Source organism: Parus major, chromosome 3 (assembly GCF_001522545.3).
Source record: "Parus major isolate Abel chromosome 3, Parus_major1.1, whole genome shotgun sequence".
Classification (NCBI taxonomy): Eukaryota; Metazoa; Chordata; class Aves; order Passeriformes; family Paridae; genus Parus; species Parus major.
The window spans coordinates 1,767,571-1,792,932 of NC_031770.1; the positions used below are offsets into that span (position 1 = coordinate 1,767,571).

Here is a 25,362-nt window from a genome sequence, read left to right on the forward strand (position 1 = left end):
TGGGGAGGAATCTCTCTGAGGGGGAGGAAGGAGCTCCCTACAAGCCAAACTCTGTAGCAGAGATTTTCACCACAGCAAACCCCAGTTAAATCCCACTATGGAGCAATTGGATTTGTCCTGGTGAGGGGTGCCAGGGGTCTCACCCCACTGCTCCAGGCCCCAGGCAAAGAGGATGTGCATGATTTGCACAGCACTGCTGCTGTACAGCAGCCACATGCCCTGAGATGTTGGCAGAGGAAATGTTTGCTTAAAGCCACAAATGACTTCCTGAAGGAATGATCATTGGATAATGGGGTCCCGCTCCACACTCGGCACAGGGGATGTGTCTCCCTCAACCACAGTGGTTGTGGCCTGCTCTAAGTTTTGCTCCGGAGTGAGCTTTTGCTGTCAGTAAAACTAAATCTCAGTAGGCAGCAGGCTTGTCCTTCTACAGAGGAATTGTTTTTGGTCTTCCAAGCCTTGTTTGGGCTGAGATCTGGATCCCTCTGACCGCTGAGACCTCAACACGGCTTTGCCAACTCCCACAGTACGTGACAATAAGGGCAGTAGTAACAAACTACCTCAAAACAGACCAAATACAATATGGTAAGAGATCTTTATTAAAAATTTTGTACATCAAAGGATTAACTACTACATTTTAAACAAGAAATAAGATTTTACATATTACAAAAGATGTTATTAGTTCTTGAATTAGAAATAAATTTTATGAACACTGTACATGATACATCTGAGTTGTAAGAGCAAGAACAGGACCGAGTGCCTGAAAATGATATAACTTAATAAGAAAATGCACTCAACTCTTAGTGTACAATACAATATTTCTGGAAAAATAGTATGTTAACTTCAGTCTGAAAATGCTGCATCCCTCTGAGCAGTAACTGCCAACAGTGTTCTCATGGACATTTGTGCCCTGCCTGGTGTGTTCCCATTTGGAGTTTTTCTTTGTTGGAGACACTTTCTTCCTATGGTCTCTTTCTCTTGGAGAGAGCATTATATTATTCCATGGTATGGGTAACACCATCTACATACAAAAACCTGATGCAAAGCATTTCTCACAATGTCACTTTACCTCCAACCCAGATTAGAAAAACCAGCAGTGATAGCACATAAATGTCTACAGAAATAGGTTTTTATTTACTGTTTACTTTTGTTACAAAGTAGTTAAAAATAAGAAATATATTTTAGCTTATCAGATAACCATTACTTTGTGTATCATTCATACTACATAATTTTTTTCTTTTTTGAGATTCAGTGTAGCTGCATTAGAATTTAAAATAAAAACAAAAGATCACTTTTAAATTGCATGACCTATTTGGCTAGGAAGGGTGTGTGAAGTTTTACAGGATAGTATGAACGTACAGTTCTCATATAAAAGCTTAGTATGTATCTAGTCCAAGGAAGGTAATAAAAAAAAAGATTTAAATCTTTATACAGAAAGTGACAATGCCCCTGTTATACTATGGAACACATCTACTAATCTGAAATTACAGGTGTAATGTGTGAATAAGAGATATCAACTTACTAAACAAATTCTTTTAAAAAAGAGAGCAAAATCTATAAATAACAATAGTAAGTGCTTTCTTTCCGATGCTGTTCTTTGGCTGCTGCGAGCCCCGCTGGGGGTTCCTGCGAACACTAGAAGGCGTAGGGTCCCACGATGATGGTTAACCTCAGCACCGAGCTCGTGCGGTAATTCAGGCTGTTCACCGTCAGCATCTCCAGGTCCACGATGTGCTCCCTGGGGCCTGACAGCGACTTCACCAGCACCAGCATCGCGCTCACCGCGCTGGTTTGCTGCAGCAACAACAAACACGGCAAAGCCCGGCTCAGTCCAACCCACGGCAACTCCTGGCGGTGTCCGTGCTGCCGCGGCACCGCTCCGGGCAAGGCTCTGTCTCCACAGGCATGCACGAGGCAAGGGGGCTTTTCACACTTGCACAGGGTCCTGGCTAATCTCACACCTGGCTGTGCTGCAGGGAAAACTCCACCTGACTGAGGCCCAGAGGAATAAACTGTGCTGCAAAATCTGTTCCTGGTTATGCTGACTCCCCAGAGGATGTGGGAAGTGGTAATCTGTCCAAGGATAGTCTTTGTTTTAACCCCATCTACCAGCTTTTAAAATAGAGAATAAGTAAAACAAGAACCCTAATGTCTTTAACAGTGAGATAGCTTGTCCTGTGGAGGGAAACTCCAAAACTGTCTTGTGGCTCATGCTCCAGAAGTTGTGCCGTCCTTGTAAATGCTGGGAAATCTTGTTACCTGTGTGTGCCTGTTGCTAGCCCCATCTTGTTCTGCTTCAAAGCTCTTTTCCCACTCTGGGGTTATGCTGCTGATTTGTCAAACAGCTTTGTCTTTTCCAGATGATGATACAAGGGTTGACTCCATCTTTCCCTTCACCTACTACAAATATTTTCTCCCTGTGTCACATCAGCTGGGTGCACAGATGAATCCAATCCATCTGCTGCATCCAGGAGCTAGCTCGGCGTTTTACTACAACAGTGGGAATGATTTCCAAGTAAGCTTTTGTTTACCACAGTCCCCTGGCAGAAGTAAACACATGCTTCCTTTAAGGCCTGAGATTTCTTGTTGAGTGGCAGCAGGAGATGGGAATTGTTACTCCAAGGGTCAGTTTGAGGGCCACACTGGGGTCTAACCCAAGTGGGACCTGCAGTGATCTAGTTTTTTTTATCTTAAGCAAATAGCTGTTCGTATTTTGGGGGTAATTAGGGGATGACCCAGTGATCAACTGTGATCCAGTGCTTTCCTCTGGATTTGTTACATCACAACAAATGGTAATATGAATGGGTAGTTCCCTGTTCCCACCTTGGGTAGACATGGTACATATGGCAACACCACACTTATTGGATGTACTGTTAAAAGCCCATAATCTCCTGTTTTGAAGGAAAATAAACATTGAAACTTCCCAATTACTGTACTTCTGATAGAAGATTTTTGTGCTGAATCTGTTTTACTCAGTAAAACATATGAATTAAACATATGAAGCCATATATGAAGGAAAAAGGTTTTCTCAGGAATTTGTAAACATGATGGGGTTCAAGAAAAATGAGATTTCTTCCCCAAAAAAACCTTAAAAAGCAGTTCTGGATACTCCCATTCATGTGTATCTACTTGGATGTATCCCACTAACAGGAAATACTGCTATCCCAAAGATTTTGAACTTCCTTGGTCTTTACCATGGGGAAATAAAGATTTAATTATGTCCCAACATAAAACCATTATAAGTTGGCCTGAACTTAGCTTGGGATGGGGCACAGATTTTGAGAATGCTGTTATTGATTTCTTCTTTTACAAAATGAGAAATGTAATTAAGGTAATTGTACAGGGAGTCTTTCTATAATTGTGTCCTAAACAGATTTATCTGAGGTGTTGGTACAGAGAGGGGAAGGCAGGGAGTTACTTTGTGTGAATCTGACACAGGTGTCCCAGGATTGCTAAATATTCCTGAGTTCAAAGAAACAGTTGCAGTCCCAGTTTAGGGTTTTCTGGTAGGAAAGTAAAAGGCTTGTTAAAAACTGGAAGCCAAGCACACTTAGTAAGGAAGCACCAAAAAGCTGCTGAACTCTGGGGTGTTGTGGTGGCCTTTTGGGGACATTTGGGTTTGTCACAAGGATGGGGCAGTGTGGGGGCAGGGTCTGAATGCCCCCAATACTCACCCTCAGGTAGAACTCTCCATTCTCATTGCCAGATTTGATCCTGAAGGTGTTGATGGTATTGGGGTAGATGGTGGTGGCCTGGATCTGGAAGATGTCGGAGGGCACGGTCCGGTCGGAGCGGATGCTCATGTACTTGTACACCACCGAGTAGGGCAGCTCCCGGCAAATGGTGTTGGACACCGGGCACACGCAGCGGCTGCCACACAAACAGGGGTAAGAGCACAGGAAAAGACATTAAAATACAATTTTCTGGTTCATTCCATCTTGTCCACTCTTGAGGATGAGCCTAAAACCACAAGATTTCATTTTTCCCTTACTTCTCTGAGGTAAGGATGTAGGGCTCTTGACAAGGATTTCTGGGGTAACAACGGAACCCTCCATGGTAATTCCAGCAGATTTCGTCCTCTCTGCATTCATTAGTGGTTTCACACTCATTTATATCTAGGAGGAAGGAGGAGGGACTGTGTCAAAGCAAAGGTACTACAAAAAAAATTGCTTGTCTGTAGAACCACCTTTCCATGTCCTTGTCTTGTTTTCTGGGACCTGTCTACAAAGGGTTTCTCTATGCAGAAGTGAAATAAACTTGCTTATTGGGTGTTAAGCTAGACTGAATGTTTTTAGCTGACTGGAGATGCACATTAATCATATATAATGCAACTGTGGAAATGCTGTCAAGTACGTAATTAGCAAAGAATGATTTTACAGCAGAAGGTGTCCTGGAGACAGGAAAAAGGTCTCGGAGCAGAATTGTGATTGCCTGGCTTTTGCAGCTTCTCAGTTGTTAAAACCTGAGTTTCATGGTCTAAAGTGCTTCATTATTGGCTACATTTTAACCAAAATAGCTTTAGAAGGAACAGTGAAAACTTGTTTATTGTGCAAGGTAGAGCTGCTTCTTTTGCCTGGGAAAAGAGCCCTGAAGGGAGGTGGTGACTGTGAGCTTTGCACTGTATTGATGCTGTGTGTCCTGTCAGTGCCAGAGCCCCACTGTCTACCCACACAGTCTCCTAAATTTCACACAGGCACAGAAAGGCTTTATCCAAATGTAATCTTTTGGAAGGCATAAACTGGTTTTTAGATTATTAAATCTACTGTCCTGCAATGCTCAGTGTTTGCTGCTGCTTTGCAGAGGAGAAAGAAGTTAATCAGGATTTTGTAAGACAAAATAGCGATAAAGATGTTATTTTCTCATGTTTTCTTCTCCTGATTATCACACCTCTTTATTTCTAAAAATACACACTGATATATCAGGTTCTGCGTTCACTTACTATATTTTTCTGCAATATTCTCTAATAAGATGCAGAGACTTTTAGCACCACTGAGGAAAAACCACAAACTTGAAAATCCTGGCATTTGGTGGCACCTGGCCAGAACATTTATTTTTCTACACAAAAATTATCTAAGCTGCTGAAGACTTGCAATTTTTTTTCTCCTGTTATCAGAAGAAACATATCTTTAATTTCTACTGTGACTGGATTTAGGAATATCTCTGAAAGGAAACATGACATAAAGCCATGTTTCATGTAAAAAATGATCTAGGTTTATTCAGGGATGTGTATCTCAAATTTAGAGCCACTACCTTGACACCCAAGTTTTACCTGTGGGTTGCAAAAACTGAAATTTTGTCCTAGGAATCCAAAAGACTTCGAGTTTGAGCTCAAATTCAAATGAGATTAGAAGATATTTAATGATTCATCAGGTGCTTTATCAACCTATCTTCTGCTATCAGCACTGTAATGCTGATATGTAATGTATGAATGTAATGTCATGCAATACAAGCATTTAGCTAGCAATCACTCTTAGCCTTGCCTGAAGTGGTGGAAATAAAGCAGGGCTGAGCCTGCCAAGGGGAGGGCGCTTACCTTGGCATGTCCTGCCTCCTACTACCTGGTATCCTTCGGGGCACACACAGGAGAACTTCCCTGGCTCATTGACACACTGGTACTGACATAGGTAACTTGAGGTTCTGCATTCATCAGTGTCTGCAGGGAGAAAAAGAGCTTTGTGTTCTTGGCTTTTCAAATTTACATTGTTTCAGAACTAAATATAATAGCTAAATGCTTGGGAGGGGAAAAAAATAATCTAAAAATAATTATCCAAAACCTGAAATGTGCTGCTTAACACCTTGAGAATGGAAGGGTGAGCTCTAGTGGGATTTTGTTACTAATCCTCCAAAAGAAGAAGTTTGGGTTTGAGGAAGCAGAGGCTAAATAAGACTTCAGAACAGGTTTGGGAAAATATCTCTCGAAATTGTGTATACTTGCAGCATTCCAAAATGTGATGACTTTGAGGAAAAACCCCACAGCTGTGAGATTAGTTAGTAAGGCAAAAATGTTGCCTTTGTACTTGTGCCCTGTGCTCACGGAAGTAGCTCTCTGGGAAAGAGGGAAAGGTTTTTTTTTCCCTTCTAATAATAATCAGGGGATACCATTCTCGTGCTTTTCTCTCCCTGTGTATCCATCAGTCCCTGGTGAAGGAAGCCTGGTGTGAAACAGGACTGAACAGTGTATGCCATCAACAGGAAATGAATTTAAACCCATCAAGAAGGAGGGGTTGGCTTGGAAAGCACAGAGCTCCCTCCTCCTACCTCTGAGCTGAGCCCAGCTCTTGGGCTGGGCTCAGAGATGTCCTTGGAGGCTGCATACTTGCTGTTCCCTGTTCTGTTCAAATAGGATTAGCTTAAGCAGCTTGGCTTAGCCGAGGGAGCATCTGTAACAGCTCTTGCAGCTCTCTGGGGAGGGCAGTGGTAGGGACCTCTCTGCCTGCAAGGCTGGTAGAAAGGATGTGGGCTCTAAGGGTGAGGTCATCATGTGTCCAAAAGGAGATTAGGGCACTCCTGTGGAGCCTCTGGCAGAGGAAATAAAGTGTTGATTGTACAGTCAGCAGGAGACACGCTGTTGGTGTACACAGGCTGCAAAGCACCTCAAAAGCACACTTGTCGCTCCCTTACAATCAGAAACTGGAGGTTTTGTTTTCAGAGGAGTCTAACAACGCACAAAATTGCCCTTGTTTTTGGTGTGCATTCCTTTCCGATTCATTTAATAGTCGTCAGCGTTAGACCACCCACAATTTGAGGGAGTTTGTGCAATCAGGCTTCAGAAACCTTTCTTCCCTCTTGGGATCTGAAGTGCAGCAATCTCTGCCCTGTTTTGCCCTTGCTATCGGGAGACCCATTCCTACCTGTACCCGAAAGCATCTGCAGCTACTGAGGTGTGAATTAGCCCCCTTTGTACCATAAAAAAGAAATATCTTAAGGCTTTTGGCTACAAACTCTATCCACAGAGTGTCTCCAATCCTGTCCCTTTCTGTTCACAGAAAGGCTTTTGGGAAAACAAACAAAAAAAATTGCTTTTCAGAGATAAAAAAAAAACAGCTCACCTTCACAGTTGATTCTGTCACTGCTTAGCTCAAAGCCTGGATTACACTGGCAGATGAAAGAACCCAGGATATTGTAGCACTGCTGTGCACATGGGTTGTTGGCATCACATTCGTTTATGTCTGAAAGGAAAAATTAGATATCTATCTTGTGTAGGTGGTAATTAGGCTTGGTGGATTAGTCCTTAGGCTGGGCCTGTTGCTCAGCAGAAGCTCAGTTGGCTCTCTCAATGTAGATCTGCAGTCACTGGAGCAATGTTAGATCTGTGCTTTACATTCTATGTAAAAACAAGTATTTTTCCAGGAATGAGAGTTATTCTAATGTGTGATGAATTCTCCCAAAAATGTTTAATGTGGCTATTAAACTCCACATTCCAGCGCCTTTTTTTCAGGTATGAGATGCCAAGTCTCTATAAATAATTGATATAAGGAACACATACTGATAAGACCTCTCAGCATGCAGTGGTTAAGATTTATTTGAGCTATTTATTACTCTGAAAATTTGTTCTTTTAAATTCCATTGCAATTATAACATGAGCCTCTGAGGCCAGTAGAGTTGTGCAGAGCTCTAAGGCCTAGACCATATTGGGGGAAGGTATTTTTCTGTGCTACATTTTCCATGGTGTTGCCCATCCCAAGAACGTTTTGAGGACACTGGTATGAGAAGAGAAGCAATTTTTAATGGGAAATTTATATAAGTCTAATCACCTCTGGAATCTATAGCTCTTGTTTGGCACAGACTGTTGATTAACTGCTGCTCCTGTCAGTCTGTAGATTTTAGTGTTTTCCCTTGTATTTCCCTCCTGTTTTCCATTCATATTTGTGTTTATCAGATATCTCCATGAGTAGAGAGCTGTGCTTGGAAAAAAACCTTTGAGTGCATGGCTTATAAATGTCAGCAACACTGTAAATTTACAGATATACACCTAAAAACTGACAAAGCTGAGGCACTCAGAAAAATAACACCAATGAGGAGGATATGTGTTCTCTGCATAATGAACCTCCTAGGCCTGAAAATGAATTATAATAGGAGAAAACTCATCACAAAATCTTTTTCTTCCTCTGACTTAATTTCTGGCAGCAGTGGAAAGGATGTACATTATTCCTCCTCCAATACTACCAGGAGGAATAATTTAGGTGGCCAAAGCCCCAGTTGTGTTTGTTTTCCAAGAAATACTGACCCATTTTCAATATAGGCAAAAGTTGTGAGAAATATAATGGCTACAGCTGTCAAGTGTTGCAGTGGCAGATGTGATAGTTTGCCTTGATGCAGCAGCCACTCATTTCTAAATCTCCTCCTTAAGCTTTCCTCCCTTTTACCTGGTAGAAATGTGCCTGATGAGGCTGGAAAGCCAGGGAACTGGTGTTTGGTGAGGTGCTAAAGGGTTCACCTTCCATTGGAGCCATGGAAAGGGACAAGTAAGTGACTTTTGTCATTGTTGTGTCCAAGGACAATTAAAAAAATCCTATTATTTGGTGAGAACCAAGCAATTCCACTCTCACTTTAGAGCTGTCTGGTGAGCTCAGGTGATCAGTGAGGTTTGGCAATGTTTGGAAGGGATGGTGGAAGCTGGAAAACAGCCTGATTTTTATATATATATACATAGAAATAATGATTTTATATACACAAATAACCTCTATTAAGAACTGACCATCTTCATTAGCAGTCTCTTGATTTTACAGCCATTCTCTCTGTGCTTCCGCAGACAGAGTTACCTTTTATTATTACTCTTATTCTTCTAGAACAGATATTATGATTTCAAACTTGACATCAGTCTTAAAGGTTTTACTGTGCAGCTTCCCTTAGTGTTTTACTTCTGAGAGCAGCATCACAGCTGGAGGGTCCCTCTTAGTGACACTTATTTCAATTTTTAACTTTTTTTAGCTATTCAAATGTGACCTAAAACCTTTCTTTCCCATGGGCTGAGGGTAATTACCCTTAACTGCAGAGGTATAATATGGATTCCCTTGATTCCCAGTTCTGGCCTTTGTCATGTGAACTGGGAATATCATCAGGAAAGCCAATAGTAAAGCAGAACCGAAAGAGTAATTAAACCTAGGATTAAATACTGAATATCAGACTTTAGATATTCCTTGGAAATCTACACCAACAAAATAACATGCGCTCAAGAAAGCTCTAAATTTTTCTCCAACCCTCCTGTAACTCTCGGATCACTCGCGGAGGAACCTCTGTGTGCGGCCTTTTTCCGGCTGTTGTTTATTTCCTGTCCTGGCGTGCCGGTGTCTGGGGGAGTGCTGAGGATTCCTTACCCACGCAGGTGTGGTTGTTGGATGCCAGCTGGAAGCCAGCGTTGCACTGGCAGTAGTAGGAGCCGGGGGTGTTGACGCAGCGGTGGTGGCAGTACGGCGGCAGGGTGCACTCGTCGATGTCTGGGGCACCAAAAGACACCGGTTAGTTCTCGTGGAAGCGCAGCGCTTCCCTGCTGCGCTCTCCTGGCTGGAGAAAGTTAATTGCCTTGATTGAGAGCAGGAGGAAAGCTTATGTGAGTTGGGGTCTGCTTCCATGGATATTACAAGATACACTTCAACTTTTCCTCTAAGTGACTATTTTGTAACAAGATTTTATGCTCCTTGTCTTCACTGTGCATTCCAACTTTATTTTATTGACTCAGTCCTGCAGCAGTGCTTGGTCTGGATTATTTTGTGCAGGTAAAGCTCAGTGTTTTGTTCAGCTTTTTCTGATCCCTCAGGATCAGATACGGCGCTGACCAATGCAGCCAATGTGGCTCGGAGCTGACTTTCCCAAAAACTCACATGCAGCACTCCTGGCACGTACTGAATCTTCTCAGCTCCATTAGGAGCAGTCCAGATTTTCTGTGCAAGTACAGGGGAATGGCAAGAATAGAGAATTAATGGGCCTTAAAAGGAAACAGGTGGCTGTGCTTCCACAGGGATCCCCAGACCCTGTCCTGCTGCTCAAGGGTTTCCCATTGCTCCCATTCCCCTGGCTGCCTGTCCTGGATACCTTCCCAGCCAGCAGCACCACACCTGGCTGTGCATCTCGGGCACTGAGAGCCTTCCACAACCTCTCCTTGCAGGTCAGGTGCTTTTGAGGTGGAGCAGTCTGCCTTTCCAAGAGTCAGCATTCCTGGTGTGCATCGGAGCAGGCCTTTCACCTGCCAGCCACACAAAACGTGCACCAGCCCATTCCCTTACCCCTCTGCATTTTAAAAGGCTTCCCTGTGTCCTGGGGGAGAGAGTGGCTCTGGTTTTGCCTGGAAAACATGTTTTATTATTCCATTATCATGTGTGTGTGCAGTGGCTGCCTTGAATGTGGTCTGCTGGAGATTGGTGAAGAAATCCAGCACCGTGCTCCAGGCTTGTACACAATGGGACATTTCAAAGGATCAACACTCACACAAATCAGACCAGTATTCACTGGAACAAAGAAAGGCACTTCCCACATCCATGCCAGATCTTGAGTTTCCTACCTCCAGCTGTTTCCACCATAGATGTGTTTAAAAAGAGGCCAAGACTTTTTTTTTTTAATAATGAGGAAAGTGTTTGTTTTAATATCAAGTGAAAAAATAATCTTTACAAGTTAACCCTTTCTTGATCAAATTTTAGTCTGAACTTAATGGAGTGTTTTAGATGATTCTGAATGAAAAGACCTATGCTGGAAAATTCCTGGCTATCCATACAGCAGCAATTGTTACTGTAACTCATGTTGCAGAGAGAAATCTGGAAGTGGAAATGGAATAAATTAAGGAGGCACAGTAGATTTCTATCCTTGACTTTTACAGAACTAAGCTTTTATAAGTAACTTTTTTTTTAAAAAAAATGCATATGAGCAATGCTTTGGTACATTTATACACATAAATGCTTTCAGGATCTGGCTCTTATGCAGTGGGAACTTTCCTTGTGGGATTAGGCACATCAGCTCTGGGCAGATCTAAGGGCTGAGATTCATCTGATCAATTGGGCCAAATCTCATTGAAGTGATGCTGGAAAACGATATTCATTCTCTCTGCAGTCATGCATTTGAGAAAAGACTCATTTGGCAATATGTGAACAAGCAAATTTAAAAAAAATTCAGAAAAAAAGTCAGAAATTGTTAGTGAATTTAGATTAAAATCAACCAATTGTTAAAAATGTAATTTTTTTCTCCCTCTACCTTCAAGCCAAAATAGTCTGGAAAAATTTCTTTCAAATTTGAGAAACATTTCCTCCCATATGGAGAACCTCTATCAAGATCTGGCCCCAAGAACATTTTCTGGCTAAGCTGTTATAAAATCCCCAAAGACAGGCTTTATTCTGAAATGCTGACAGTACTAACTGTTGGGATGTACTTGTAATTTAGGTCAGTGTGTAATATGTAACACAGGTGTTATTCTTGGTTTTGGCCTAAGTAGGAGAAGGGAAATTTCACTTTCCAGACATCTTCATGGATAGATTTAGATGCATAAATGTGCTCACATTTAGGTATAAGGGTCTATGACTCTCATTTCTTCTTAGTTCTGTCCTGTTTTCAGTGAGACTTTCATTTAGGACCATGGGTCTTGAGATCAGGAGTGCTGTTGCATGGCAGTAATATAATTTACCTGCTATATAAAAAATCCAAATAAACCTCAGATATTAAAAAAGATAAATGCATTACCTTCCAAAATTATTCTTCTACCTACATTCCAAATTAGTCATCCTACTCCTGCACAGAGAACTGAGAAAAATCAGACACACCTGTGTTTATACCAGTTTGACAGTGCAGGTCCTGATCTATGTCTTTTAGGAAAAAAATAAGAATTTTTGAGTTTATTTCTATAGCCCTTGGATTGGAATCCTGAAGAAAGAGCCGTGCCCAGAAATCGAAGTTATTCTAGGTGTGTATTAAAATATCCTCAGTTTCTTACCTATGGCCTTAGCAAGGCTTTGTGAAGAGATTAAAAATAAAAATCTTAAAATTCTTACACTCTTTGAAATGCAAGATCCCTGAAAGAGGAAATACCCTGGAGTTCTGTTGAGGGGGAAAAATGCCAACCCCAAATCCTTTCCTCCTAAGCTGCATAAAACCAGCACAGTGTCGTAGTAAGAGGCTGTCTTGAATATCACCTCCTGATGTGTAGATGTGACTCTCTTCCTTCAGAGTTGTTTTTATTATCTGACAAACCCAAGGCTTAAGGCTGGAGTGCCTCTAGAAGCAATTTATCCATTGAAATGGTGATGAAAGAGGTGTGAAATGCAGGCTGAAGGAACTGGGGATGGCACTTTGATGTCCCCACCTGAGGATGTGACAGGAGAGATGCAGTGTTTGCCCTGCACTTGGATTTAATTCCATGCTGTGCTTGCATGGCTCCCAAGGCTGCAAACAGCTTATCTTGGCACGGAGAATAAAGCCTGGTGCGTTTTAGAGGCTGCAGCTCTCCTGTACCTGCATTCAGAGTTTCCATCTCTTTGATTTGTGCTCATAAAGCCGAGTCCTGGAGCGGGGCTGGGGGCAGGGGTGCTGTGTGCCACGGACCTGGAGCTGAATCTCAGGGGAAAGATCTGCTTTGCTGCCATCATGGCAATATCTGGGACACTGGGCAATGCCCCAACACAAACAATCACACAGTGGGAACTATTAGCAAAACTCAGCTTGTGAGCTCCAAGTGTTGATTATCCTTAAAATAGCTCTTCATCCAATGTTTTAGTGATTAATTGCTGTGGTAAAGTGACTATTCCATTGTGTTCCAAAGTGAGACAGCTGTTTCACACCACACATACCCATCTGCTTTATGACCAACATGAAGTTTGCAACTGTAGATAATGAAAGAAAAACCACTGAATGGAGAGCAACACTTACCAACACACTGGTCCCCTCGTTTCTGGTAGCCTGGAGGGCACTGGCAGCTGAAGGACCCTCTTAAATTGACACACACTTGGTCGGCTCTACAATTGTGGGTTCCAGTTGCACATTCATCTATATCTTTATAGAAAAGAAAACAAGTGTATTGTTAGTCATTAAATTTATTTCAAGTATTTAGCCCCTGGAAAAATGTTTTATGTATCTCCAAGCTTGCTATAAGTGCAGGCAGAAAAGTTCAAATGCACTCCCAAGATGTCATCTCAACACTAGCAGCTATCAGAAATCTGGTAACATTTTAATTCTCATACACTGCCTTTGTAGATCTCTTTAGATATGGTTATTGTAAACATTTGTTTCTCAAATACCATTAATATTTTGTACTTGTCAGTCTAGAATTTTCTGTAAACTTCTTGCAGCTACATCATATTTGAATCATTTGCCTCTTTTGTTTTGCTTTGGTTTTTTTCCCACACTGGTTGGATGTTTCATGCTGAATTACTCCAGAAAATTTCAGCAAATGTAGTTCAGCTCTTTCTCAAGAAGGAGAGGAGTTAGAAATATGTTGTTTTGCTGGTCCTAAAAGGATTCTGCTGCTCTCTTGCATGGTTCCCGTGCTCCATGCTTTGGACTTGGAACTTGGTCTGTGGTGGCCTTCTCATCAGGAAGAGATCTGCCTCTTGTCATTCCCATGAAAATTCCCCTAATTCAGTCAATCTGTTCAAGTCTCTGGAAACAGTTTACGTATGTTTGTATTTGCACAGTACAGCTAAAACTGCAAGTTCTAGCCCGATACTTTCCAGAGTAATTCAGGCAGCTTTTAGTTTGTGCTTAATGCAGGTTTACACAAGTATGAAAACAGCATTTTCATTTTGCCTGCTCATTATGACTGCTGGAGGTACTTAATTATAATTAAACTGCATGTGCTGACAAATGAATTACAATTTGCTTTCTCATCTGAACATCCAAAATGTTGGAGAGCTTTTTATTGTAACATGACACAGTATAGTGAGATGACTTTTTAATTTTGGCATCGTACGCAATTTGGAGACTCTAGGCTGAATAAACAAATTCCTTAAAACTTATGATCTCTAGTTTACAAATCTCAGCTGACCTCTCTATTTGTATAGGCACTGGGGATGTTAGAACATCACCAGTGGCAGATTCTGGGTGGTGCTTTGGAAAAAATGATGGATTCTTTCTCATAACAAATGAAAACAATTTTGACCACAAGATTCAATAAAAAATAAACCATCAACAGTTTGAATTAATTCTCAACGTTTACCCTTTCCCCAAATATCCAAATATTTTACATACATCTTCCCTTCATTTGCTGGGGTAGCTAAAGGCCTTTTATGTTGGGCTCCTCTTTGCATTTCTGCACAGTGTCAGTACTGAAGCTGCTGTGCTGGTGCAGGATTTGCTGAGCTCACTGTTGTGTCCTGACACTGAAAAACACATTCCCAGGTGTGAAGACTTTGGGGGACTACAACTGGCTACCTCTTGCCACCCCAACCTCAGGCAGCTCAAGACAAGTCTTTGCAAGGACCTCGTGAGCTTTGTACTCCTGGTTCCTAAAAGAGCTGGAAATAAAATACTTGTACAATTCCAATCCTTTTTGTTGCAGGCTGTGCTGGAACAAAGAAAGTTTATTTGATCTTTAGGAGCTTTGTATATGAGTAAACATGAGTTGCCTTTTAAGATGGATTAGTTAAAATGTATTGAAAATAAGCTACTCCAGCTAAAATGGTTCATAGCTTTGCTTTTGTACTCATGGTCTTTGGCTGTTCCTGATGGTAAGTTCAGCTGGACACAAAAGCAATTATTCCCAATTATTGCCTGCTTGCTGCCTCCCCATCTGGAAACCCTTGGAGGGTTTGATGTTCTGCTCAAGATCTGGGTTTGTAAAAGGTGGGAAGTGAGGGTGGATAGGAGAGCAGCCTTCCCTAGGTTGCCATGCCTGGAGAGGGTCTGCTCCCACCTCTACCTGTGCTGGCCTAAAGTTTGTGTTAGAGGGGAAATTCGGTGGGAGGAGAACAGCAGGCACCTGCAAAGGTTTCAGTGCTGGCATCTCTGGTCCTGCAGTAGTTACGGATGTGTCCTGCCCTTGGGACTGAGACAGGGGTGAGGAAGTGAGCGAAGATTTCCGTGCTGAAAGCAGTGCCAAATGTGGATTGTGTTGGTGCAATCCCAGAGCAGCCCAGCCCTCGTGGAGTATGGGAAGCAGCACTGGTGGATTTAGCGGTGATGCTTCAGCTCTGCCTGTGAGCGAGGCCAGAGAGGAGGTTCCAGCTCTTGGCACTCAGTGTGACCCAGATCACTATCCATTACAGAAACAGTCTGTTTCCTGACTGTCCAGAGAGTTTCTGGAGAAATAGAGGTGTAGGAGTCATCAGAAAGAAACATCAGCAACGCTGGAGTTTCCTTGGCACGTGGCCGATGGCTCCGTTTCTCTCTGAGGTGGTGGAGGGAGAGTTATTTATTTACCAATGCACACCTACTTCTCTGCCCATGGGAAATGGCACCATCCTCCACTGGGGACTGGGGATTGATTTGGGATTCCCACTATGTGTTTGTGGCTCTTGCGTAGGTAAATTGTCTATCTGCAGTTCTTCAGGGTCTGACCAAACTCAAGTTTCCAGATAGTTTTCCCAGTTATGTCCCCCCTGTAGGGAAATCATTCATGCCCAGGTCTTCATTCCATTATTAAAAGGACTTATTTTTCCAGTTGAAATCAGACTTTTCCAGTCCATGAGATTCCTCAATTTACCATGACTCTCTCATTGCCCTCTGACCTGACAGTGATTTTTGAGGTTCCAGCAAATCCTACTTTTAGTCTGTAGCAAATACGGAAATGAGATGGGAGTTATACGAAGCACACATTCTTCCCTGAATTCTACCACCTCATTCCATTTGATGTTCCTAGACAGAATCCCTGGGCTTAAGTGTGAACAGTAAATGAGGAATTGGGAATCCAGACTTTTGGTTTCTGCCTGGTGCAGACCCCCATGGTCATGGTGGTCTCTGAGAAGACACTGTGGGGCAAGGGTGTGATACAGGAACATCACAGAGCTCACCAGCTCTAATCCTGAGAGCAAAAGAAATTTATCTGACCTTTCCTCTCTAGCACAAATGTTTAATAATCTGTTACGTGCATGTGTATTTATAATAATTAAAAAAAATTAAAACAAGGCTCTCCACTGCACACACTTGTCCCTCTGGGGAGAGGGTGAGAGAACAAACATGTGACAGATGTTTGTCATGTTGCTTAATGCACTACTGGAAAGCACTCAAGATACCACAGTGATGAGTGCAGTATAAGAAACAGATCTAGAAAGAAAATATGGGGCTTTTACAAGCTCATTCTTGAGCATCTTTCCTCTACATCCTCTTTTCCAAACTTGGTGTCATCATGATAAAGTTCATCTCCAGAACTGTTCCAGCAGCTCATTCCATAGCTGAGCCTTCTGCCTTAAGCAAATACCTTGCCTGATAAGAAAGCACCTGAAAACACTCCCAAATCATTCCTCATCAGCTTTGTTTAAAGTTCATTTCTAGATGTTGCACAAGCATTTGTTTGTCCAGGGAAGCCATATAAATTGCATGAATAACTAGTAATGAAAGCGATCTGCTCTTTCTTTTTTTCTTTTCATCTTCTAATCTCACAACATTTCTAAATGTTGTGCTGTTCACTATGCATAAACATGGGCTGTAAGTTTGTATTAGATAGTTAAAAAGCCTGAATGGTGTTTGATTATTGATGCATGCAACCTGTGAAACACAGATTTGTTCTTAAACTCTCTGTCTCTGAGTCTGATCAATGATGTTGCTCAGATTTTTATTCACAGTTTTCCTCTGGACAGTTACATCCTGTGTAAATGGAAAATTCCTTTGAAATGGTCTGGGTGTCTGTAACAATCCTTTTGTAGATCAATCTGATTTGAAAATGGAACTGGGTTACCTTCAGTGTCTTGATCATTGTAATAATTGAACTCAGGTAATTATGCAGTCTTTCTGTAGGCCACTCAAAATCAAACTTAGTAAGGGAATTATTTGTACTTTGATTAGGAAAAAAAATTGCAAAATTGGTTTGGCTTGAGTACTTTAATTTCCCTCTGGTGATTGTAAGTGTTAAATCCAGAATACTGCACTGAAAGGATGTGACAAAGCACAGAATTCAGGTTGTCTGAACACTTTGAATTCAGAGCCATTAAGCATGATGACAGTGTCTTCAATCTCCCTCTGTTTTTCCTGCAGTTGTGCTTGGTCAAGCCTTGCTGTGCCCAGATTGGGTTGGGTGGTGTGGGCCTCTGTCAAGTTGCTGTATGAAATCTTTAATTTAGAGACAAGGTCAGAGTCTAAGGAGAAGTGGGGCAGAAACACAACAATCAAGGACACCATGTCTCAAATATCATGTGAGCTCCACTGCTCTTTCAGAAATGTGGATGGAAGTCCTCAACTGTGCTGTGGTGAATAGGCCCTTCAGACCTATTGATGACTCACCCAGATGTAAATACTGCCTTTTACAGCAATTTCCAGGGCTGTTCTAGAAAGCTCTTTCTGGAACACTTTGCCATCCATAACTGTCTGCAAGTTAAGAGAATGCTCGGAGTTGCACAGGCAAGTGTCTGAGGTTTGCAGGGTGCTACAGCCACAGGGTGAGAACCATGGAGGGCAGCAAAGCTTGCTCCTGTATTCCTTCAAAATATAAATCAACTTGCATTTCATAGTTTTAATTCCAAAAGCCTCACTAATGGCTATACCCAGTGATTCCCTCATTTTCCAAAAATGTGCCCGCACTGCCTCTCTTGAAGTGATTTACACAATTCTGTCCCTCCACTGCTGACTTTGGCAGCCTGCTCTGTATTTCAACCACCAGTTGTGTACAGATATTTTGCCTGACCTGCTTTTTAGCTTCAGCTTTCCCTAACCCTCATGTGTGGCTCCCTCTTTTAGAGGCAGTTTTTCTGTTTCTCTCCTGCACTCCATTCTCTCAGGCTCTTATCTAGGTCCTTAACATTTTCTTGCTAGTCTCCCTTTCTGAGCTACAACCCTGGCTCTGTTCCCTTCCCGCTGTGACTCACTTTTCCCAAACCCCCTGACTCATGCTGCTCACTCACTTATGCAACAGCTTAATCTCTGCAATTTGCTTCGTATCATTAGAAGCAGCACATAAAACCAGGAGATGCATTTCAGCAGGGCTTTGGACTTTTAGAGAAAAACACTATCCATATCCATTCTCATCTTATTTAAGCCACTTGAAGCTTTTCTCCTCCATTCCAGCACATACCTGTGTGTTGTGCTCAGAGCTGGAGAAACATTTTCTTAACTAAAGTGTGTCTTGCTCCTGTGACTGGAGCATTCAGCTTCTTGCTGCTCACTGGCTCTCAAAATATTGTAATATATTACAGCATCTTCTTGCTCTCTGTGCACATCCTCCTTTCTCTCTTGTCTCTCCTCGCCTCAAACAAAAATGTTTCCAGGTTGCTTTTCTCTATCCTGTTCCATAGCAATCTTAATATTCCACCACATAAAAAAAGAAGGCTCTTAAAATATTTTGTGGGATTGAAATTCTTATTTCTGTCCCCACTGAGGAGCACTGGTGGAGCAGCTTCTGAATGGTTCATAGAAATCCAAATCCATGATGATCCCACCAATGTCACTGTTGCACTTGTCATGGGCTGCAGTGAACCTGTTCTCAATTTGTTTTGAATGTAAACCATAAATATTTTACTTAATGGGTTTAAGTTTTTTGAGTTCTCAGTGTGAGTGAGGCCAGAAAATATCTTGGTCTATTTTTCTAATGGATTCATCTGAAGAGCAAACATCATCTCCCACGTCAGCAATGGCACCAGACAGTCTGATATCAGACATGCAATGATCTGCACGGTGCTGCAGCATCACTGACAATTTACTTAACCTCAGGGTTCTGTCAAAACTTTCCCTTTCTGCCCACTTCATTAACTTTTATGCTGTCTGTAAGATGCTTCATACTGGCATCTTTCAGAAAGAACCACCTGAAGATAACATACTTGGAGAAAATATCATCCGTGAGTATGGGCTTATTTTATTTGACCAAATTAAGTATTCAGTCCCTTATTTATGTTTCTTATATTGTTCTTACAACTGAGGCCAAGCTCACTGCTATGTTGTTTCCTGGATCCTCCCTGATCCTTTCTTACACATAGGAACAACATTAGCAACCTCCAAATTCCCTGGTTCCCTCCCCAGCCTTAGCAAGCTATCAACAATTTCTGTCAAAGGCTTTTCTATTTCCCTTGCTACTTCCTTCAACATTTGCAATGTTATTCATCTGGGCTGGATGCCCAGATAGCTTTTAACTCCTTGGTGTTGGGAGGTTGTGCTTTGTGGTGGTAGAGCCCAGCATAAAAAAATCTGTTACATAACATCAGGGCTGGAGGCATCAGGAGATGAAATATCTGGAGAAATTTCCCATTCCTGGAGTGGCAAAACCTGCTCATGCAGAGCACTTCACTCAAAGTGCTGTCACTGTCCAGTGGTGTCATGAGGGACCCTCTCTAATTCTGCACAGCTCTGCAGCAGCCCAAAACCTCCCCCTTTTTTGCTGCTTTTTCCCTTTAAAATTTTCTTTTGCCCTTTCATGTGAGTTATATTGGCCTGATTGCCCTGGTAACAAGTTTTCACAGTTGAGCGAAGGTAACCTGCACAAATACTTGTTTGCACAGGAAAGAGAGATGTGAGAGCCAAGACCTACATTTAAGCAAATAGGTGAGGTAGAATGTTTAAATTAATGAGATTTTCCTGAAAAACGGCACGACTCCCTCGGTGTGCTGAAACATTTCCCCTCTCCAGTTTGAGAGTGCAGCAAAGCAAGTTCCTTGTGGATTCATCCCTTACTGCTCCTGGATGTCATGGCAGAACACAAGAGAAGCAGAGCAAAGTATTGATGTGGTAAATGTGCAAAAAAGAGAATTGGATGCACCACAAGTCTTTGTGTGATTTTTGGATTTGGGCTGCAAAAGTGTGAGAACCTCTGTGGATTTGGGCGAGTTACCCAAGCACGGTGATTCCAGGAATGGGAAGGTACAGGAAAAGCATCCTTCTAGTAACAGAACAGAGTTAACAAGCTGCCCTAAGTGAGCCTGCCCTGCAGTTTTCTGTCACAATTATCTATTGTCTCTGGTGTGTCCAAAGCAAAGTGACTTTTCACACAGAACAGCTCAATAAAGGAGTGAGCCACAGCTTTCAGCACTAGAACATCTCCCACGTGCTTGGAGCGGCAGGCAGCTGAGAAGGGAGAACAAAATGAATGAAGCTTTGAACTGATGCATTTGAAAATGCATTTCTTCCTTTCTCCTGCTCCATGTGAGCTGCTCCTTCCCTCTCCAGCACACACCAAGCAGTCTGGGAGGTGCATTGCACACAGGAAATGGCTCCTAATTCCAAGTTCCTTTGGAATTAGACGGATACACCTCATTATCCAACCACAGCCACAGTGAATTAAATGAATGTGACACATAAAACATTGCTCAGGTAACACAGGAATTAAAATAATCACTGCAAGTGAGAGTGGTGTGGCTGACATGGCATTAGTCTGATACAAGGCCACAAACTCTTCTCAAAAGGATTTTCTCTCCAATAACGTTAAAACAAGAACATGGACAATAACGTGTCCCTGTGCTTAAAGTTTCTTTAATCCCCCATTAGAAGACCACATTGTTAACTATTAGTCTTCCCACTCATCAAAAAGCAAACTATTCCGTGTTTTTGATGGATCTAGATTCATTTAAAATCAGTATTATTTGCTTTATTTTTGCCAGAGCCATAAATGGAATCATTACAATCCACTAATTCAGAGCAATGTATCTGCGAGTCTCTGAGCGCTTCAAAACATGAATTGTCATAATGGTAAACTTTCTGATTTACATTTTGTAATAGCTTATTTTTACTTTCAGTGGAGTATTTCCTGCTGTTGCTTTCTTGTGATTTTATGCTAGAGGTCTAACAACTTGTGCTTTTTGGTTCATGCCTGCCCAAGTGAGGATCACCCACCCATGATGACCAATACACTTGGACTGTGCTCAAAAACAACAAGGGTGGATTAAACTATTCCATTATTGCAGATGAAAGAGTTCTCCCCGACATCTGGCATATCATCTTCAAAACTGATATGGAACATTTCCATAAATTCAGCTTAACATTGTTTTTGTGAGCGTTCCAAAGTATTTTTAACATGAAGAAATAGCATGCAAACTAATTTCCTATTTGAAAGTAAATGTCTTGTTCTTATTTCTAATTCACACAGTTATAAAAAAAAGGAAAAAGAAAAAAAAAAGTAAAAAAAGGATGTTCACTTAACTTGAAGCATACTGGTTTGTTTACTTAAGTTAATGGAAAAGCTCTAGTCAGTGTTTGATGTAAAGCTGCCCCCTTGCTTGAAAGAAAACCAAACAACTGCTTATGAATTATGAATATCTCCTAATACTTTCCAGAATTATCTGAAGGATGTATTTTTTTCTTAATTACGTACACTTAAAAGTTCCAAGTTCCCTCTTCATTTCCATTTTGTTTATTTCTCTCCTTGGAAACCTCATAAGCATTTTCCTTTAGCTAGGCTTGACTGAACAAAATATCACTGCTATAACCTGTAATATTGGGGAAATCAAGGCCTGAAAGCTCATTGTGGTTTTTAATTAGGAAGTTGAAGCTCATTAAAGCTTTTCAAGCCTTTTCACAGCATTTACACTGGCAGCTGCTGGATCCCTGCAAAGGAAAATATAAATATCTACCCAGAAAGTGAGCTCAGGGCACACTTCAAAAAATCAACTTTCATTCTGAGACAGCTCAGAAAACAGCTCCTGCAAAACATGTTGCTGATCCTGGACCCTGGGATGTTTTCCACTGCTTTAGTCCCAGTCAGAAGTACAGGAACCTGATTTTGGGGGATTTTTGGTAGTGGATGTGCAGCTCTGCTGACACAAGAAAATGGGACTTGTAGAAGGAATTTCAGATGTAGGACAAGTGACTTCGAATATGTGATATGAGACCAATTTTATCAATACCATCTCATTCCCCTTCAGCTTTTGCAGGCTGAATGAGCCTTTTTAGGAATTCCAGTTTCCAAGCTGAGAACATTGAAGTTCAAGCCGAGTTCAATAGCGACTCTCCGAAAGAGAGGGCTTATCTAAATGATGATATTGTTTTTAGTACTAATCATCCTATCTGTTGGCAGTACCAACATGCTGCAATCTCCACAGCTCCCCACGTAAATAAGCAGATTCCTGATGCTGTTCCAGCTTTAGAAAATGCCTTTGAAGGCATTATTTAGTTCTGAATTTTTCCTATGTGGTTATGTGATGCTTTTAGCATGTGGCTGGATGTACACACTGATGCCTTGTTTTGAAGAAATGAATTTAAAATGTATTTAAAGTGTTATTGGTGGGCACTGGGCTGTGAAATAGAAATGGTTAAAAGAAATTCTCACTTTCATGCCTTCAACAACTTTTGAGTGATAGAAGAATAAAAGCAAATTATGGAAATAGTACTTAAAAAAAGACACATCAGTTGTTCTGGTCCAAAATATACTCTAGGGATGGGAGGGGACTGGAAGAGCTGGGATAGAAAAACACAATGTTCAGGTTGCACAGTTCAAGTGAAGTGAAAGGATGTACAGAAATTAAGGTTTCTGTGGCAATATAAATTTGACTATGCCAAAACCAAGTAGGGTTAGACAGTTCTGATCTTACAAAACCATCGGGAACTGGATCTTATAAATTTTTGTTTGTCTGTTTTGCCCTAAGAATTCTTGTTAACTTCCTCCTCCTTAGCACTTAAGTGGAAAATTCAATTTTCCATGTAATTCTTCACATGAAGAGGGCTTAAAATTGAGTTTGAAGTTTTAAAAATTCTTTGTTCACAAGAGAATAGATACATGAGGTGAAGCCAGGCAGGATCAAAAATGAGGCAGAGGCACCAGAGGAAAAGAAATCAATCCTTTGAAGTTAAAATTTAAAAAAACAAAAAGAAAAAAGCAGTATGGATACCAATGAAGGAAGGAAAATGAATATGGGAAAAGCAAGACCAGGAGCCCAGGGGAGGCTGTGGAAAAGGGGAGAAGGATGAGAGGTGTAACTGAAATAAACTGCAGTCCACTGAAGTTTGTAAGTTAGAGCAGTGCTTGGGAAATATTTGTCGTTCTTTCAAAAACCTGACAAAAAATTCTGAAAACTGAAAATTATTATTATTTTTGGCCCCACTCTAAGATTTTTCTGGGGCTTAGCCACATTTTTTTTTTCTCTGTGTTTGGGAACAAAAAAAAGGGAAAAAAAAGACACCAAAAAATACTTTGTTCTCTCTCAATGAGTCAGTAATAAATAAAAACGAACATTCTAAAAACCAGAAGTTTCCTTGGGAAGAGAGAGCTGTTTTTTCTTCCAAATTTCCTTTGCCTTAAAACTGGGATGTGCTTTGCTCTCAAGCTGAGGATCTGCCTTCCCAGCTGCCTTTAAGCAATCAAGTAGAAGTAGCAACTGGGACAGCTTTGCTCCTTTCTTTCTTTTTTTGTTTTTTGATTTTTTTTTCCCCTGGTGTTTGGCTGGGAAGTTACATGGGTTTGCCTCAGAGTAGATGCTGTGCTACCATAATCCTGGCACTTTTCACTGAAAATGAGATTTCAGCAGTGTTTCCTAGAGTAAGTGGAGAACTCCTGAAGCATCCTGAACATCCAGCTGCAGGGCTGGTGGGAGGGGGAAGTGTAGCAACCTGCTTTATTTGCCTGAGCATGTGATTTATTTTATTTTTTTCTTTTTCTTTTGTTTTTTTTTTAATACCTTGTGATCTTCACAGACTCCTGGCGAAGCTTAAAAGGTTAGTTTTGAGAAGGGAGTGGCTATCATTTGTTTAGAAAATAAATAGCAAAAAGTAGGCCAAATACCAGTAAAGTTCCAGTTTTAAAATATTAAACTAACACACAACATTGCTGACCTGGAAAGGTCACATGAAGTGGGAGAAAGGATGTATTTAGAGTGATTGCCAGGCAGGACGTGGGATCTCTCACTGACTTGGCAGTAGATACTTCAGCTCTATTTGCTATTTCTAATGCTCCTTATTTGCTAAGTTCTTAAGTTTGACAAGATGCAGTCTTTATTTGTCAGTATTTACATGGTATTCAGCAAGTGTGTAAATCCATTCAGAGGGTAACCAAGGCTGCTTTTCCTGCTTCATCTTTGGATATGGATGGGATGCTCAGAAACCTGGGAGAGGGGAGGCTTGGAGAGGGTTTTCCTTTGGGGAGAGCTATCAGATAACAAGGCTATTTGTGACAAGTTTAAACTGGCTAAGTCTGGTGGAATAGATTCAGTGCTTCCAAACCTATCAGTGTGAGAGCGAGGAAAGAAATGACAATAGAGCTGTTAGAATTCCTTCAGAAGAAGCAGGAAGATTTAATGGAAATGTAAAGATGTCAGCATCCCTCTCTATGGCCTGACTTGAGGGCTCTTGGCAAGCGCGGAGGAGAAAACCCAACGCAGCGGATAAATAATTGCTGCCACATCATCCCAGCACATCATCATCACTGCTGGATGAGATGAAAGGTATTTACAAACCAGAGGCTGCCAGCAGAACACAGGCAGCCCCAGCTTGATCCAGCTCCAGCTGTAATCAATAGGGGCCTTCAGCTAAACCAGAGCCTGAAGAACAAACTGACTGCTTCTTGAAATGTCTTACACGGTGAGTTCTGCAAAGCAAAGCTGGAGCTTGGCATGGAGGGATGCACTGGAGTTTTGCTCCACACATTGTTCAGTGGGCTTCAAAATTATATTTTCCACTGACAACTGAAGTCCCATTTTTCATTCTTCCCCTTAAATTTCCCACTTCTCTCCTGTTTTTCTTTTTCTGTTGCTTTGGCTTCTGCCCTTTTAATTTTTCAAGGCAGAGAATGTGCCTTTGTTTGTGAAGAGTAAGGCGAGTTTATGGCACCCTATTCATTATATTTATGAATCATATCTAACTGAATTTTTCCCATAGCCCAAAGGTGGCTGATTGCCCAAAGGCACTGCTCCTCATGCCTGCATTTTCTATTTATAAGGTGTATTTTAGTTGACATCAGAAGCTGAAGGAAAGACTTCTGCTTGATATCACTTCTGCCAAATGAAACCCACAGAGAAACCTTGGCCAAAGGAATTCTGTACAAAAGTTGTCCGGGCTCTGTAATTTTGTTCACGTGGGTGCATGGTAGTATACACCAGCTGCCAATAAAAACACTCCAAAATAGATACAGCCCTGTGCAAGTCTCCAGATGATCCTAAAATGTACAGAACACAGGTAAGGGAGCACGGGGAGACGAGCCCGGTGAGAAAATCAGCTTCTGCAAGGTGGTTGTGAGAGGAGAATGACAATCTCTGACAATCCCTGCTGCTCCCTGTAAGTTGATGAGATTCCTGAAAGAGCACTTTAGAATCAAATGAAAGAAAATTGTTGCTTTTGAAGCCATTTGTGGTTGTGACCCAGAACGTGTTGATGCTCCGTGAGCCAAGG

At 41.6% G+C, this 25,362-nt stretch overlaps 1 protein-coding gene across 2 annotated transcripts in view; it reads right to left on the reverse strand.

The window, feature by feature from the left end:
• Nucleotides 1-576: 576 nt before the first annotated feature.
• The window catches only part of EFEMP1 (EGF containing fibulin extracellular matrix protein 1), a 45,518-nt gene continuing 20,732 nt past the window's right edge, over nucleotides 577-25,362 (reverse strand). For both annotated transcript variants that reach the window (XM_015620594.1, XM_015620595.1), the window contains 7 exons: nucleotides 12,847-12,969; nucleotides 9,318-9,437; nucleotides 7,050-7,169; nucleotides 5,534-5,653; nucleotides 3,992-4,115; nucleotides 3,675-3,870; nucleotides 577-1,794 (listed from right to left, as the gene is read on the reverse strand). In XM_015620594.1, coding sequence (XP_015476080.1) covers nucleotides 1,636-1,794; nucleotides 3,675-3,870; nucleotides 3,992-4,115; nucleotides 5,534-5,653; nucleotides 7,050-7,169; nucleotides 9,318-9,437; nucleotides 12,847-12,969 — 962 coding nt within the window. In that variant the 3' untranslated portion in view covers nucleotides 577-1,635. The remainder of the gene's footprint in view (nucleotides 1,795-3,674; nucleotides 3,871-3,991; nucleotides 4,116-5,533; nucleotides 5,654-7,049; nucleotides 7,170-9,317; nucleotides 9,438-12,846; nucleotides 12,970-25,362) is intronic.